General features: G+C 49.0%; 1 protein-coding gene across 1 annotated transcript in view; it reads right to left on the minus strand.

Annotated features, from left to right (window-relative positions):
• Window positions 1–667: 667 nt before the first annotated feature.
• Window positions 668–16,640, minus strand: part of Zan (zonadhesin) — a 97,692-nt gene continuing 81,719 nt past the window's right edge. The window contains exons 74-89 of the mRNA XM_021163424.1: window positions 16,043–16,184; window positions 15,513–15,730; window positions 14,514–14,655; window positions 14,201–14,418; window positions 11,653–11,794; window positions 11,250–11,494; window positions 10,273–10,402; window positions 9,545–9,716; window positions 8,806–8,976; window positions 6,142–6,281; window positions 4,790–4,989; window positions 4,557–4,695; window positions 2,728–2,868; window positions 977–1,106; window positions 839–876; window positions 668–748 (exon numbers count right to left, since the gene is read on the minus strand). Coding sequence (XP_021019083.1) covers window positions 711–748; window positions 839–876; window positions 977–1,106; window positions 2,728–2,868; window positions 4,557–4,695; window positions 4,790–4,989; window positions 6,142–6,281; window positions 8,806–8,976; window positions 9,545–9,716; window positions 10,273–10,402; window positions 11,250–11,494; window positions 11,653–11,794; window positions 14,201–14,418; window positions 14,514–14,655; window positions 15,513–15,730; window positions 16,043–16,184 — 2,406 coding nt within the window. The 3' untranslated portion in view covers window positions 668–710. The remainder of the gene's footprint in view (window positions 749–838; window positions 877–976; window positions 1,107–2,727; window positions 2,869–4,556; window positions 4,696–4,789; window positions 4,990–6,141; window positions 6,282–8,805; window positions 8,977–9,544; window positions 9,717–10,272; window positions 10,403–11,249; window positions 11,495–11,652; window positions 11,795–14,200; window positions 14,419–14,513; window positions 14,656–15,512; window positions 15,731–16,042; window positions 16,185–16,640) is intronic.

Below are 16,640 nucleotides of genomic sequence, written 5' to 3' on the forward strand. Positions count from 1 at the left end.
CCCAACAGGAGCTGGAGAATCGGCTCCGACGGCAGTGTCTGAACCCTGGGATCTGCCCCTAGCACCCATAGGGTGTAGACATGTAGACCTGTAATTTCAACAGGCAGAGGTAGGAGGATGAGGAGTTCAGAGTCATCCCCCGCTACGTAATAACTTGTCTTAAAAAAGATGTGTCGAGGAAGAGTCTTTCCTGTCCTGAGGGGTTTATAGCTCATCTTCCTTCCAGAACCTTCCCTCCCTGCCTCTTCTGTCTTCCATTGCTGGTGCCCTACCAGAGCTGATCAGGCCATCTGACTGTGGCTTTCGATGAGTGACATTCTCCTTCCTGAAACCTGAGGTTCTCTCCCCGGGACACTGCTTCCACAGCACTCAGCCTTCAGGGATCCACACACATCTGTCTCCCTTTTCTCTTTCTCTTTAGGTCCCAGACTAGCTGCCTCCACCACCATCAGGGAGAAATTCATATCTAAAAAACATTAAGCCTGGGTCTATCAAGGTATCTTGGTGGAGAAGTCACCTGCTATGAAGCCTAATGACCTGAGCTCAATCCCCACGTCCCACAAAGGAAAGGAAGTGACTCACACAAATTGTCTTCTCACCTCCGGACGCGCAAGTGGCAGGCGCCTGCCCATCCCCCCACAATAACAATCACAAAACAAAAAAAGTATTTTAAAAAATAAAATAAATATTTTTCTCTGTTTGAGGACAGCTCAGAACTCGGCGGCTTTGAAGGTAGGCTCTGGAACATCTGAGGAGAGAGAAAGAACACCCACGTTGGAAGAGGGCTCAACTCTTGGCTTAGACTCACAACCCCTCCACCCCCAGGGCTGGTTCTCACCTGCATCCTCCAGCCTAATTTGTCTCAACAGTTTCTTCCTAGAGGGAGTGGGGAACAGATGGGGAGCACGGCTTTTGTGTGCGTTAGGTCCCACACATCGACTACCCCGCTCCCACTTAGGCCCAGACCGGGACTTACTCTCTCCTCTTCCTCCTCCTCCTCGCCATGGTTGTTCTTGTCGCCATGTAAACGTACACTCTGGGCAGTAAGACAGGGACTAACACCATCACAAGCACTCCTGGCAGGATGGCCACCAAGCTGGATGCTTCTGAAAGGAAATGGTGACGGCCCTGGGGTGTTGGCTCCGGGTAAAGTTACCTTTTCAGGCACAGATCCCACAGCTACTGTGGTAGTGCATGCCTGTGGTCCCAGCAAGAGCAAGATGTGAGGTGAAGATGTGTATGTGGGGGGGGGGGTGCGGGGGGATAACCTGCAGGAGTTAGTTCTGTGGGGCCCTGGGATCAGATTCAGGTCATCCGGCTTGGAAGCAAGCACCTTTCCCCACTGAGCCAGCTTGCCAGGGCTCTAAGACATCTCAGCACTCACATCCAAGGTTGTCCTCTGGCCTCTACACGCATACGGTGCCTGTGCATGCCCCCCGCCCCATGCATGACAGGGACAGGTGACAGGGTGGGAGACTGGGGGATATTTGGAAGCAGCACTTCTTTTTGGTCCTTCGCTGTCAGATTAAGTAAGGCATCTTGTCCTCCTAAGTCTTGTTCTCCCTCCAGGAGGCTCAGGGACATGAAGGTCCTTACTATTCCCAGTCACAGCCCCCACAGGACGTCACAAGGGCTGTCCACACCGGTGTCATCTGCAGCTCTCCCCTACGTGCTGTCTTGATCTTTTGAGACAGGGCCTTGCTCACACCTAGGCTATCCTGGAACCATGTAGCCTAGGTGGACTGGCCTTGAGCTCAGGGTTATTAACCCTCCTGCCTCACTGACCCCTCCCTCTCTCTGTCCCTCCCTCCCTTCACATACACACACACACACACACACACACACACACCACCATCACCACCACCACCACCACCACAACCAAAAGAGTGGTGGTGGTTCACAGAGAAGATTCCAGATTGTTCCACTAGGAGATGGGCAAAAGACCATTGAGGGTTGCTGTCTTGCAGATTTTGGGGGAAATCACACAGCAACATGATCTCTATTACATTTCCTATGTAATATATTATTATGTAATACATATTTTAGGGGCTTTTAACTGAGACAGGATTTCATATAACATGGCTGGCCTCAAACTCACTATATAGCTGAGGATGACCTTGAACTCCCAATCTTCTTGTCTTCACCTCCAATATACTAGTATTATAGGCCTCTAGCACTGTCCCTGAATGTTACACGTATGATATGTAGTGTAAAATACATGATCAGGAAAGACAGGTGCATAGGTTAAGGTGTTTGGTACCATCTAGAGACCTGAGCTGTATGGAGGGATTCCCACAGTGGAAGGAAAGAAGTGATTTCCTTGGGCTGTTCTCTGACCTCCACAACAAATAAATAAATAAATAAATATCCCTCAAATATGTAAAATATATTATATGGAATATATTATATAACTAATAGTATATGACTCATGATATCTAAAATATATAGCATATTAGCATAATCTATATATTATACATTTAACATATATTAGTATAATCACCCAAAATATTTATATATAACCATAAGCTATATATGTGATATGTAATTATATACTTTATATATCATATATGGTATGTAATACACAATATTGTCTATGATATTTTGCTTATTATACTATATGTAATATCTTATGATAGATTAATACAATTGGATATTTTATGTATCGATGTCATTTCTATGACATACCTATGATATATAATAGATATTATATGGGGATGTGGCTGTTACCTATCTTTTTTCTGGTTGTGATATCCTGAGGCTCTGTGCAGAATTCTCCTCCATAACCGAAGTCGCAGTGGCAGATGAAGGTGGCCCCCTGCTCCTCACACCGGCCATCATTGTGACAGGGGTTCGGCAGACAAGGGCTGTCTGCAAGGGCAGAAAGGTGTGAGTGGGTCCCAAGAGGATACTCACAGTGCAGACGCCTGGCTGTGGGACAGGCCCCAGGGGAGAGGGCAGTAGTCACTGGACCCTGACCTGGGGTTCACTCGGCAATCTACACTTTAACCCTGCTATCCTGGGGCTAGACAATTTGCTTAACGTCCTGGAAGCCCCAGTTTCCTTGTGTGTGTGCGCGCGCATGTGCGCGTGTATGTGTGTATTGGTATACATGTGTGTGAAGGCCATTCCTCAGTTGCCATCTGCTTTGTCCTTTTTAGAGACAGGGTCTCTCATAAATCCGGAGCTTACTGACTCTCTAGGCTGAAAGCCTGGCAAGCCCCAGAGATCCATTTTATGTGTAAATGTGAGTGCCTGCTGTACTTATGTGTACCACGTGTGTATCTGCTGCCCCCAGAGGCCAGAACTGGAGTTACAGGCAGTTGGCAAATACCATGTGGGTAGTGGGAACTGAACCTGGGTCCTCTGCAAGAGCCGCAAGTGCAAGTAAACACAGAGACAGAGACCTCCCTCAGCTACGCTCAATTGTTTGTTTGTTTGTTTGTTTGCTTGCTTGCTTGCTTGCTTGTGTTTGTCTTTTGAGACAGGGTTTCTCTGTGTAGCCCTGGCTGACCTGGAACTCACTTTGTAGACCAGGGTGGCCTTGAACTCAGAAACTCGACTGCCTCTGCCTCTTGAGTGCTGGGATTAAAGGCATGCACCACCACTGCCTAGCACACACTTAGCTTTTTTTTTTTTTTTAATATTTTTTATTACGTATTTTCCTCATTTACATTTCCAATGCTATCCCAAAAGTTCCCCATACCCCCCCCCCCCCACTCCTCTGCCCACCCATTCCCACTTTTTGGCCCTGGCGTTCCCCTGTACTGGGGCATGTAAAGTTTGCATGTCCAATGGGCCTCTCTTTCCAGTGATGGCTGACTAGGCCATCTTTTGATTCATATGCAGCTAGAGTCAAGAGCTCCGGGGTACTGGTTAATTCATATTGTTGTTCCTTCTATAGGGTTGCAGATCTCTTTAGCTCCTTGGGTACTTTCTCTAGCTCCTCCATTGGGGGCCCTGTGATCCATCCAATAGCTGACTGTGAGCATCCACTTATGTGTTTGCTAGGCCCCGGCCTAGTCTCACAAGAGACAGCTATATCTGGGTCCTTTCAGCAAACGCTTGCTAGTGTATGCAATGGTGTCATCATCACACTTAGCTTTAAACTTAAACATGGTTTAAGAAACCCAACTCAGGTCCCCTACATTTGTGCAGGAAGCACTTTACAAGCTATCTTTCTAGCCTTGGAATCGTCTCCCTTTTGAGAGAGACAAATAGGGTCTTACTATGTACTCCTGTCTGGCCTGGAACCTTCTATGCAGACCAGACCACACCCACAGAGACACACCTACCTCTGTCTCCTTAGTGTTAGGATTAAAGATATGCCCACTGCCATTCTTGGACAGAACCCTATTTTCATTGCTCATAAAGTAGGATGTCATACTTTCCACTAGGTGAGGATTAAAGTGGATTCTGGGACAGGTGCTGCATGGCAGGTAGTAAATACTTGATAAGAGAGGGGGAAGGTGCAAACTTGGGCGAGAATCCCATCCAGCAGAGGAGAGGGAGAGAGGGAGGGTATCCCTGGTTTAGAGAGCAGAAGAACCCAGGCTTACCCTGGAAGCAGCCTCGAGTAAAGTTGGCCACCATGCAGGACTCCCCAGCTCTGCAGCCATAGGGCTCACACAGCAGGATCCCCTGGCTTGCACAGGTACAGTGCTGGGAGCAGTCGTTAGTTACAAAGCTGTCACCCAGCTGGAAGAGAGGAGGTGAAGACAGGAGCCGGTCTAGATTCACCCGAGGTGCCCTTCTCTGTACCTGGGCTCCCAGGCCTCTATGCCACCCGGACCTTGTAATAGATGCCATCGGTAGTGCAGCCGCAGTGCGTCACTGGGAGGCTCTGTGTGTCACTGTAAATGTAGCCGGGGAGGCTGGCACAGCCTTCCACGCAGGGGCCTTCACAGACCTTGGGGGTCACAAATTTGGCACAGGACGCCGGGCAGGGTGTCATGCAGCGCTGGTACACAGTATTGGCAGGACATGTCATGGCTGAGGGGACAGAAGCAGAGTTAGGAGCTGGCTGGCCTGGGGTCCAAACAGATAAAGAGATTAGTGGTCAAGAAAAAGAAAGAGGCAGATAAGGTTACCCAACAGCGATCCCTGCAGACAGGGAGCCCAGGACAAGCAGGCTGGGTCTGTCTGAAGAGCTTGTCTGGCACACGGACACGATGGACACAGGTGGATGCTGGGAGGGTGGGCACAGTGGCTTGTAACCCAGCACTCAGGGGCTGAGGTGAAAAGATCACCATGAGTCTCTGGTCAGCTCGGGTTACAGAGTGAAATTCTGTCTCGAAAAGCCAAAAACAGGAGCTGGAGAGAGGGCTTCTCAGTTAAGAGCACTTGCTGAGGACCCAGGATCTGTATCCAGCTCCCACATGGCGGCTCACAACCGTCTGTGACTCTAGTTCCAGGGGATTGTCTAGCCTCCGTGGGCACTGGGATGCACACAGTACACAGAAAGCATGCAGACAAAGCACTCGTACGTATACATCAAATACAGATAAGCAAAATCTTTTTTAAAAAGCCACCCCAAATCATAAACAGAGAGCCGAGAGATAGCTGAGCCCGTAAAAGTACTTCTGTTCAAGCATGGGGACCTGAGTTCGAATCCCAGCCAGGTGTGGTGCCATGTGCTGGTAATCCCAGTGCTGGGGAGGTGGAGACCTGAGGAATCCCAGTAAGAGTCCCTGTCTCAAAAAACCAAGGTGGGTTAGTAAGACTGCTGGTAAAGATGACCTACATTAGATCCCTCCCACATGGTGGAAGACACCACACACACACACACACACACACACACACACCTGCCCCCTTAAACAAAAGGACAGGTAAATAGCTCCTGCTATCTAGTTTCCACACATATGCATGCATGCACCCCAAAACACAGGAATACAATACACACACACACACACACACACACAGAAAAAATTGAAGAGAAAATGCAACAAAAATATGAGGCAGAGAGGAGGAGAAATGGGGTTGGACAGGAAAGGAGTCCGTCTGGAATCACTTGCTGCACTGAATCTGGGACGAACCAAGGCCAAGGCCAGGTGGCCAAGGTGAGGGTGGCAGCAGCAGCAGAGTGGAGCCGGGGGTTGAGTGGCTAAGAGTCAGACCAGCCACTGGGCAGGGACGGAGCCTCACCACAGCGTGTGTGGTCCCGCCAACCAGTCATGTTGGCGCCTGCCTCCTGGCAAATGATGGCATAACCACTGAGGACACGACATCGAAGTTCCTCTTCTTCTTTGGTCTTCCAGCCAGTGCACATATCCAACATACAGCGCCTGGGGTAGAAAGGGGATGGGTGGGGTAGGCGTGCTGTTAGAGAGGGGAGCCAAAGGGATCCAGCCTTGCTGAAAAAGGGCCCAGGGGTGAGAGGCTGGGATATGGGGAGATGGCTTAGCTGACAGAGTGCTTGCCTTGCAAGAATAAAGACCTGTTTGATTACCAGTATCCAAGTTAAGAACAAGCAGGGTGTGGTGCTGTAGTCTCAGTGCCAGGAAGGGAAGATACAAGGGTCCCTGAGGCTCCCTGGCCAGCCAGCTTAGCCTAATCAATAAGCCTTGTGTTTGAGTTAGAGACTTCATCTCAGAAGCCATCTAGGAAAGGTCAAGGCATGCAAGTGAGTTTTCAGGAGATGGCCTATCATTTTGCATGACCTGCGATGAGTGAGCTCTAGTATACAGGGTCCTTAGAGACTTCATCTCATGATCGAGTCTCACTGCTGACATGCCTTTCCAGTCACTATTACATAGCCTAACAATGCCTGGACAACAGCTCGCCCTCCTGAGCACATGTACTGCAGATCAGCATGAAGATGAACTTTCATAAATTAATGCTGTTTAGGTGAATTAATGACTTTATAGAATTTCTAATGTGATTCAAATATTTTTAAGAAAAAAGTTTAAGGAGATGGTTTTAGTTGTTTTGCCAGAAAGTCATGAGTTAGAATCAAGAATAGGATGTGTCCCCTCATAAAATTCTAAATAAAGACTGCATAATAAGGAATACAACGAGCTTTCACAATGATATGAAAAAGAGAAATAAACTTGGGACAGATTTGTGATCAAGAAAAAACATTCATTCTCGGTCAGGTCCAAGGATGAGGCTTACAGGTGTGTACTACGATAAAGCAAGGCCAGGTGAAACTGTTGCTGTGAACTTATAATGAGCTTAGTGAGAATGGAACACTGCTTTGAATTCACTATTGGGATCCTTCTGTAACTGCCCTCTTATGTAACATTTTATCTACAAAGTAGGTAACTCTCCTTTACATGGAGAAATTTCTGTCTAAAAGCTATAAAAGGCTAAAAGCAATGATACAAATCGGAGTGTAGCTGTTCCCTGTACATCCAAAGTGTGTGGGTTGGTTTTTTTTTTTTCCTGCATAGGTGACTCTTTTTTCTTTTCTTTTCTTTTCTTTTCTTTTCTTTTCTTTTCTTTTCTTTTCTTTTCTTTTCTTTTCTTTTCTTTTCTTTTCTCTTCTCTTCTCTTTTCTCTCTTCTTTCTCTTCTCTTCTCTTCTCCCCCTCTTCCCCTTGCTTCTCCCTTCCTCTTCTTTTCTCTCTGGCTCAGGAAGAGAAAACAAACTCCAAGCCTCTTGCCTGGCCATAAAGGGCTCCCGAACCAGAAAGAAAAGAGCCCAAGCTATTAAGCCTTTTTTTCCTTAATCCCCTGCTGCTGAACATCTGGAGTTAATGGCAGGAAGTCAGCCGCATTAGACCTTAAAATAGCAAAGAGTTAAAGAAGGAAATAATGTAGCAAAGGTAAGGTACTTTTGCCACCTAACGCCATGCCCCATCCCTGCCTTCCCCAGGAAACCCTGTGATTCCAGCAAGGTCCCCAGCAGTAGAAGCTGGGGAGATGCTCGCTGGGTAAAAGCACCTGCTGTTCGAGATGAGGATCTGGGTTCAAATCCCCACGCACATGCCTAGAACCCCTGCTCTGTGGGCAGTGAAGACAGAAGGATCAATGGGGCTCACTCTCCCACAGCCTGGCCTAAAAACAGTGAGCTCCAGGTTCAGTAAGGGAGGTTCTGATTCAACGGAATAAGGCAGAGCATGACAGGGCAGGACACCCGATTTTCAACTCTGGTCCCTTGGCAACACATAGCCACATCCACACTCACATGAAAGGAAAGAAAGCAAAAGATCAAAACCGAGGTGGATGGCTCTGGAAGGACATTTGAAGTTGATATGTGACCTATGTAAACGTACATGGTATATACACAACCATGTACAAACATAACCCCCCCAACACACAAATCCTCCTAGATAGATAGATAGATAGATAGATAGATAGATAGATAGATAGATAGACAGACAGACAGACAGATACACAGACAGCTTAAAAACAAGCAAGATGGGGATGCAGCTTAGTTGGTAGAGTATTTGCTTAGCATGCGTGAAGACCTGGATTCTATCCCCCTTACCACATAAACCAGGCATGGTGATGCTCACCTATAATCTCAGCACTTGGGAGGTGGAGGCAGAAAGATCAGAAGTTTAAGGTCATCTTTAGATATGTATTAGCCTAGGCTACATGAGACCCAAATAAATCAGAATAAAGCAGATTACAAACAGAGAAAAGGAGCCTGGAACCTCACACAGAAAGTCGGTGGGCTAGAAGTATAGTTGTGGGGGGGTGTAAGGCATTTGGTGGCAGAAAGACAGGAGACAGAATGTGGGGAGTCAGTAGAAAACGAGGTCACAAGAGAAAAGACCCAAGCCAGTAGAGCTAGAGGGGGTCAGAAAAGAAAACCGCAGCAGGAATCGGGATCATTCTTGTAAGTACTGGGCCTGCAACTCACTGCTCAAAGGGCTCTGGGGCTATGATCTGGTGACATGCAGCAAAGGGGCCCTGGGGGTCCACAAGCACCCTACAGGCCTGGGTGCTGCTGATAAGCGCAGTCTGCTCTGGGCTGCATTCTGATTGGAGAAGGTCAGGCTCTTCGTCTCTTTCCTCTTCTTCTGGTAGGGCCCTGAAGTAGGGATGGCAAGGGGCTGTGTGAGGCTCAGGAAGGAGAAAGAACAAGACTAGGGAGAGGTAGAGGGAAGGACAAGGGCATCATGGGTATTTCCAATGAGCAGCTATTCCCAGTGATCAGTAAACAGACCAAGTGACAGAAGGTGCCTCTGTGCTGAGGACCAGAGGGTAAAAGGAATGGAAAAGAGAATTGCTGGCTAGGAGATATCCAGCTCAGAGGGAGGTTACCTAAGGAGAATCCCCCACTGAGGGGCTGGGGGCGTGGCTCAGTGGTAGAGCCCCTGCCTAGAATCCCCCAGGGAGGGGCTGAGAACATGGCTCTGTGGTAGAGCCCCTGCCTAGAATCCCCCAGTGAGGGGCTGGGGGCGTGGCTCAGTGGGAGAGCCCCTGCCTTGAATCCTCCAGTGAGGGGCTGGGGGCGTGGCTCAAAATGAGTAATTTAATTCCCAGAAATGGGTGAGGAATGTGGTTTAGTGGTTGCATGCATGAGGTCCTATGTTCAATTCTCCACGTCTCCAACGAGAGAGATTTGCTCATCTCCCCGACCCCCAGCCAGCCCTCACCTTCGGAAGCGGAAGAAGGCATGCAGTGCCTTCACCTCCCAACTGTTGCCAAAGACATGGGCATTCGAGGTGAGCACTCCACTGGGCAGCATGAGTTCATTGGACTGGTCCCTGTCATAGTTTCCACACAGGCCCCGTGTCAGCCCACGGTATGTGGTAGGCAAGGAGATCACTGCAGGAAGAAGGAGGTGCCCTGTAGTGCCCCTCTCAAGCTGAGGGCTCTGTTCTTGAGTGTCACTTCTTTCTGTAATGACCTGTCTGTCTGAGCTGTGCCTTTCATCTTCCATCCCAGAAATGGAGCTCCTATTTTCTATGGTTATTGGTTTTATTGTCTTATTTTCATTTTTAAATTGCTGTTGTTTTGGTTGGTTGGTTTTTGTTTTCATTTTGAGACAGGGTCTCATATAGTCCAAACTGGATTCAAACCATCTACACAGCTGAGGCTAGCCTCGAACTGCTGATACTCCTGTATCTATCTCCTAACTGCTAAGATTACATGTGCTCCACAACACGTTGCACTATCTTTTCTTTTTTCTTTTCTTTTCTTTTCTTTTCTTTTTTTTTTTCCTTTTGGTTTGGGCTTGTCTGGGTTTCTTGGAGACAGGCTATAAGTCCTGGCTAGCATGGAAGACCCTCCTGCCTCAGTTCCTGAGGGCTGGGATTACAGGTGCGAGTCAGCACCGCTGGCACAGAGAGAGCCTTCTGCAGTCTGTGTCCCTGCCTGTTACCTGCACTGTGTTTTCCATCAAAGTCCAGCACCATTTCGAAGTCTGTGACGAGAAGCAGCCGCTGAGCCCGCAGCATGACTCGCAAGTGCTTGTTTGGATTGTAGGGGACCGCCACCTTTTCATCGTTGACCTGAGAATGGAAGAGTGCGGCTGCAGAGCGTGCTCGGTGGGCCACACCTTCTGTTGTTCCTGTCTGTTCCTGCCTTTGCTCAGATCTCCTCACCACATGATGCTGTTATTCCAGAGTCTTCACTAACTACCCCAGCACTAGAGACCTCCCTTCTCCCTCCAGTTCTTTCCTTCCTTGCAAAAACTCAAAAGATGGCTCAGTGGGTAGAGGTTCTCTTGTCACTAACCCAGAGGGCCTGAGTCTCATTTCCGGGACCCACATGGTACAAGGAAAGAACTGACTGGCTCCTCCTAGTTGTCCTCTGACCCCCACACGTGCACCATTCGTATACACATGTGATATAAATTAGTGTAGGTGTTAGAGAGATGCCTCATTGGTTAACAGTGCTTGCTGTTCCTCTAGAGGACCTGGATTTGTTTCCCAGAATCCTTGTGGGGCTACTCACAACTATCTTTAAGCTTAGCTGCAGAGTATGTGACACCTTCTGCTGGCCTCTGTGGCCACTCACCCATTGTATGACATATATTCACAGACACACACACACACACATGCGTACATACTAAATAAATGTCAAAGAAAGCTGTTTAAGTCAGCACTGACTGTGGGTGGTACAGCTCCATTTTCACACATGCGTGTGTCACCCCTCCCCCATCTTGTCTCTCCCCTCATCCCTCTCAGCCTTGTGTCTAGTCCCACCGTCCTGTGCCACCCTTTTCATGAAGTAACGCCAACTCTGACTTCCCACACACACACTCCCTGACAGTGGGGTACTCTGGCTTTGCCAGCTCCAGGCTGCCTACAGTAGTATCCTCTGGTTCCTTCAGGCCTGGTCCTGCCTCTTACTCACCAAAACCACCAGTTCTTCTTGGAGCTGGATTTTATAGCCATAGACGATGGTGGTCACTTCATGCAAGGTTGAGCTCCCTTTGGGGGATATTTTGTTGCGCCCCTCCATGATCAGGGGCTCAATCCCTCTTGGGAGCTTGTCCACCGTCTTTATGAGATAGTAGTTCATACGACCCAGGAAGTGGTAAGTGAAGCCATCAAACGTGAGGTAATAGGGGTCCCCAAAGATGGTACATCTTTCCAGTTCTGTCGAGAAGTGTAACCACTGAAAAGGATCTCAGCCCCGTTATTGGTCTTCCAGAATCTTACCCACTGGGGTGCTTCTGATCACCCTCATCCCGGCCCTGCCTCTGGCTCAGCTGTGGGGCACCCTTTCCACCTTCCCACCCCCATGGCTTCCTTACTGTTGGCTGCACAGTCACTGCTGCCATCCTCGTTGTACTGGCAGTGGGACCCTGATGGGCAGAAAAAATTCTGGCACTGGATGACTCCATCCGTGCAGGCACAGCTCTGGGTGCAGCCACTGGAGATCCAGGTGTTGCCTGCCTGCAGATGTGACGACAGAGGTGGCCACTCTAAAGAGAAGGCTTAGCTTCCTGCATGAATGGTTAGTTAGCATTTGCCCTCTCTCCCTTCAGGTCCCAACTCCATTAAGTCAACCAACTACTGGAGGAAAATACTTGAAAAAATTTGCATCTGTGGTTAGGGGTGTGGCTCAGTGGTAGAGCCCCTGCCTAGAATCCCCCAGTGAGAGGCTGGGGTGTGGCTCAGTGGTAGAGCCCCTGCCTAGAATCCCCCAGTGAGGGGCTGGGGGCGTGGCTCAGTGGTAGAGCCCCTGCCTAGAATCCCCCAGTGAGGGGCTGGGNCCTAGAATCCCCCAGTGAGGGGCTGGGGGCGTGGCTCAGTGGTAGAGCCCCTGCCTAGAATCCCCCAGTGAGGGGCTGGGGGCGTGGCTCAGTGGTAGGTAGTACCTAACATGGATTAGGCCCTAGGTTCCAGAAAAAAAAACCTATCTGTATTTTATGTCATTATTCCCCCAAATAATATAGTAGAACTCTTTGTATAAGATTCACAAGTCTTAGTCATTATAAGTCATGTAGAATTATTTAAAACATATAGGAAGATATACAAGTACTATGGTATAGTATGGTGGATGTGTGTGTGTGTGCATGTGTTCATGTGTGTGTATTTTCATATATATGCATATGCATGTTGTGGAGGCCAAAGGACAAGCTTATTCCCCAGGAGTTACATCTTGTTCCTTGAGGCAAGGTCTCTTACTAAGTTTTGAGGCTAGGTTGAGGGGCTGGTGAACTTCAAGGGTCTGCCGGTCTCCATCTCTTCTATTCTGGGACTACAAGTAAATATTACTACACCTGACTTTAAAAAAAAAGAAAAGGCCTACACATTTATGTTTTGCGTGTGGAAGGCAGAGGACATCTTCTTCAGGAGTTCATTTTGTCTTCCACTATGTGGGTTCTGGAATCAAAGGGCTTCGTGGGACATGCATTTATCTGCTGAGACATCCCCTTGGCCCATGCCCGGCTTTTTCTACAGGGGTTCTAGGAATCAAATTGACGCCCTCATGCTTGTGAGGCAAACAATTACTGTCTGAGCTGTCTGCCCAGTCCTGTTTGTGTGGTTAGAGAACTTGCTTAGAGGTTCTTAGCAGGGAAGCCCAGCTACAATACACCCTAGATCAAAAAAACAGTGCTTCTCAACCAAGTGGACAGCTTTGGAGGGACACATATGGAGTGGCGATGGAGGATGGAGATATCCGCCTAGCCAGCCACATCGTCCAAAACAACCCTGCAACCAAGCGGTGATGGATGCCAGGTGGCCTTCACACTCCTTCTTAGTTTTTGAAACCAGGCTGACCTCTAATTGCCTGTGTAGTCAGAGAGGGTTTTGAAGTTCTGATCCTTCTTCTTCTATGTTCCCAGCACTAGGATGACAGGTGTGTACCAGCACACCTGCTTTATGCTGTGCTGCGGATAGGACCCAGGGCTCTCTGTGAGGACTACTATGTCATTTTATGCAAGGGCTTGAACATCTTTGTGTTTGGGTATCTTGAGGGTGTCCTGGAACCAAGAACACCCATTCCTATGGATGCCCAGGAACTGATGGAATGGGCTTTCTCCAGTTTCAAGTGCCATGGATCTTGGTACCATGGATCCCTTCTTAAGACATGGTTTGCCGGGCGTGGTGGCGCACGCCTTTAATCCCAGCACTCGGGAGGCAGAGGCAGGCGGATTTCTGAGTTCGAGGCCAGCCTGGTCTACAGAGTGAGTTCCAGAACAGCCAGAGCTATACAGAGAAACCCTGTCTCGAAAAAAAAAAAAAAAGACATGGTTCTTGGTGTTTTTGCTGGGTTTAGTTGAGATAAGGTCTTAGGCAGCTCAGGCCAGTCTCCAAGTCACTATTGATCTCAGCACTGCCTTCCACTTCTGACCTTCCTGTTCCCACCTCCCAAGCAGCGGGACCTGAGGTGTGTACTCCGACTTGCAGCTTGTTCTCACTGTCTTAAATACATTGCTCAGGAGGGGCTGGTGGACTCATTTGCAGATGAGGAGATGAAGCAGCAGGGTTCTTCCTGTTTTGTGCACCTCCAGTCTGCTGTGGGGACTGTCTGTCACGATCCCCAGTCTATGAGGGCTGGGAGTGTTGCTGGATTGGTAGGGTGTTTGTCTATGGTGCGCAAAGCCCTAAGCACCGCATAACCTAGGGGTGGTAGAACAGCCTGTCATCCCAGCACTCAGCAAGCGAAAAGCAGGAGGAGCAGGAATCCAAAGTCATCTTTGTCTATGCAGTCAGTGTGAGACCAACCTGACCTGTATGAGTCCACATCTCATCAGCCTTCATCCTCCAGAGCCAGCCTTACAAATAGGCACATCCAAGGCTGAGAAAGGCAGAGAGTGGCCACCCCAACCCCCACTTCCTACACCAACTCACCGGGATGATGTTGCCCCTGATATCTTTACAGCCACACTGGTTTTTGTGCACACACGTGTCCTTATTGAGCAGGTAGCCAGGTCGACAGACACAGCCCTCCCTGCAGGTGGAGGGGGCCTTGTGGCTGGTGCCCTCACAGCGGCCGTCAGGGTTAGAGCAGGAAGGTAGACAGGTGGGAAGGCAGTGGGTGTAGAGACTGTTGGCTGGGCACTTCATAGCTACGGGGGTGGAAGGAGAAGAGGTCTCATGCCATGCCTCGGATCCCTCCAGCCATGAGCTGGCTCTGTCCCTCCCGTCCCACAGGCTCCCTTACTGCTGGAGACACAGTTACTGCTGCCATCTTCACTTTCCTCGCACTGGGTCCCCGAGGGGCATTTGTAACTTTGGCACTGAAAGAATCCTCCCTTGCATGTACAGATCTTGGAACACCCAGAGGAGATCCATGTCTGGCCGGTCTGCAGAAAGAGAGAACAGAGGGCCAGTTCTAGGAGACAAGCTTAGTTTTGTCCCAGGGTCTTTTTAAAAAAAATTATTTATTTTACATCCCAACCAGAGTTTCCCCTCCTTTCTCTGCTCCCAACCACCCCCGTGTCCGTTTCTCTTCAAAAAAAGGGTCAGCCTCCATGGATAGATATCAAGCAGTCATCAAATATCAAGCTGCAGCAAGACTGGGCACCTCCTCTTCTATTCAGGGTGGACAAGGCAACCCAATAGGAGGAAAGGGTCCCAAAGGCAGGCAACAGAGTCAGAGACAGCCCCTGCTCTCATTGTTAGAGGAGTCCCACAAGAAGATGAAGCTACACAACTGTGCAGAGGGCCTAAGTTAGTTCCACATAGGCTCCCTGGTTGGAAGTTCCTATTTGAGGGTCTTATATTTGCCCTCTGTGTCGGTAGGTTTCATATCTATTGAGTCAACCAACTATAGATGAAAAGAGTTTTTAAAATTGCCACAGGGAATGGGCATGATTCAGCCTTACTAGAATGCCGTGTATGTGTGTGTGTGTGTGTGTGTGTGTGTGTCCACACTGAGGTGCTGGTCCTTGCCTTCCACATTGTACTAAGACAAGATCCATCCGCCTCCCTCTGTTTCTGTGCTGGTATTCACTGCTTGTTGGTATACCGCCAGAGTTGGTACCCACATGTCTTGGGCTTTTTCCTAGCTTCACATCCTATATCATAGCAGGGAAACTGGTGTCACAGTCAGCTGTGCCCAACTTCTATGGGTCATGGGGGTTCAAACTCAGGTCTTCACATTTGTGCAGCAAGCATTTTATCCACTGAGCCAGCCCTTACAGTCGCCATGCCTGCTCACCTTGATAAGGCTACCCTGGGAGTCTTTGCAGTCACAGTGAATTCTAAGCATACATTTATTTTTATGCAGCACATAGCCAGATTGACAGAAGCAGCCCTCCTTGCAGGTGGAGGGAACTTCAGGGCTGGTGCCCCCACAGAGGCCCTCTGGGTCCGAGCAGGAAGGGAGACAGGAGGGAAGGCAGTTGGTATAGAGGCTGTGGGCAGGGCATTTTAGAGCTTTGGGGTGGAAAAAGATTAGCATTAGTGTGGAGAACCAGAGAGGGCCCAAGGAAGCAGAAGTCACATTACACAGGTGGACAGAACAATTAAGAAAAGTTAGGGCTTCCCCTGCCCCTTTTGTTATTCATCCAGCAAACATTTACTGAGCATTGACTGTGTGTATGTCTGTGTGTGTGTGTCAGTGTGTGTTTCTGTGTGTGTGTGTCTGTCTGTCTGTGTGTCCCCAGAGAACTAATTTCCTTCTTTCCCTTACTCTGATTCTCCCACCCCTGAGCACATATCCCTAACCTTCCCCTACGGTTTCCTTACCATAGGTGACACAGTTACTGTTGCTCTCACTATTGTCCAGGCAACGGGACCCTGTTGGGCATCTGAAGTCGTGACACTGAACAGTCCCTCCTTTGCAGGTGCAGTTCTTGGTACATCCCCTGGAGACCCATGTCTTGCCTTCCTGTAGAAGCAACAAGACAAGAATGGAGGTGAGGACCACTCCGGAGGTGAGCCACTGTGTGGAGCGGCTCTCCAAGGGACTTACATTTGCTCTCCCTGTCTGTAGGTTCTATGTCCATTGAGTCAATCAACGGTGGGTGGAAAAATTTTTTTAAACAATTGCTACTCTGGCTGTGGGCATACCTTAGCTTGACTACAACCCCCAATAAGTAGCAGAGGGCATGGCTCCGTGATAGAGCAATTCAGGGATAGAGCAATTGCCTAGAGTCCCTAAGCAAGGGGATGGGTGTATGGCTCAGCAGCAAGGCACTGGTCTAGCATATGCCAAGAACTGACCAACCTTCAGCTGCAGGGCAAGCCATACAAATAGGAAAAATCACGCATTTGAAACAGTCTCTCTCTCTCTCTCTCTCTCTCTCTCTCTCTCTCTCTCTCTCTGTCTTTCTCTCTCTCTCTC

The sequence above is a fragment of the Mus caroli genome, chromosome 5, assembly GCF_900094665.2.
Source record: "Mus caroli chromosome 5, CAROLI_EIJ_v1.1, whole genome shotgun sequence".
NCBI lineage: Eukaryota > Metazoa > Chordata > Mammalia > Rodentia > Muridae > Mus > Mus caroli.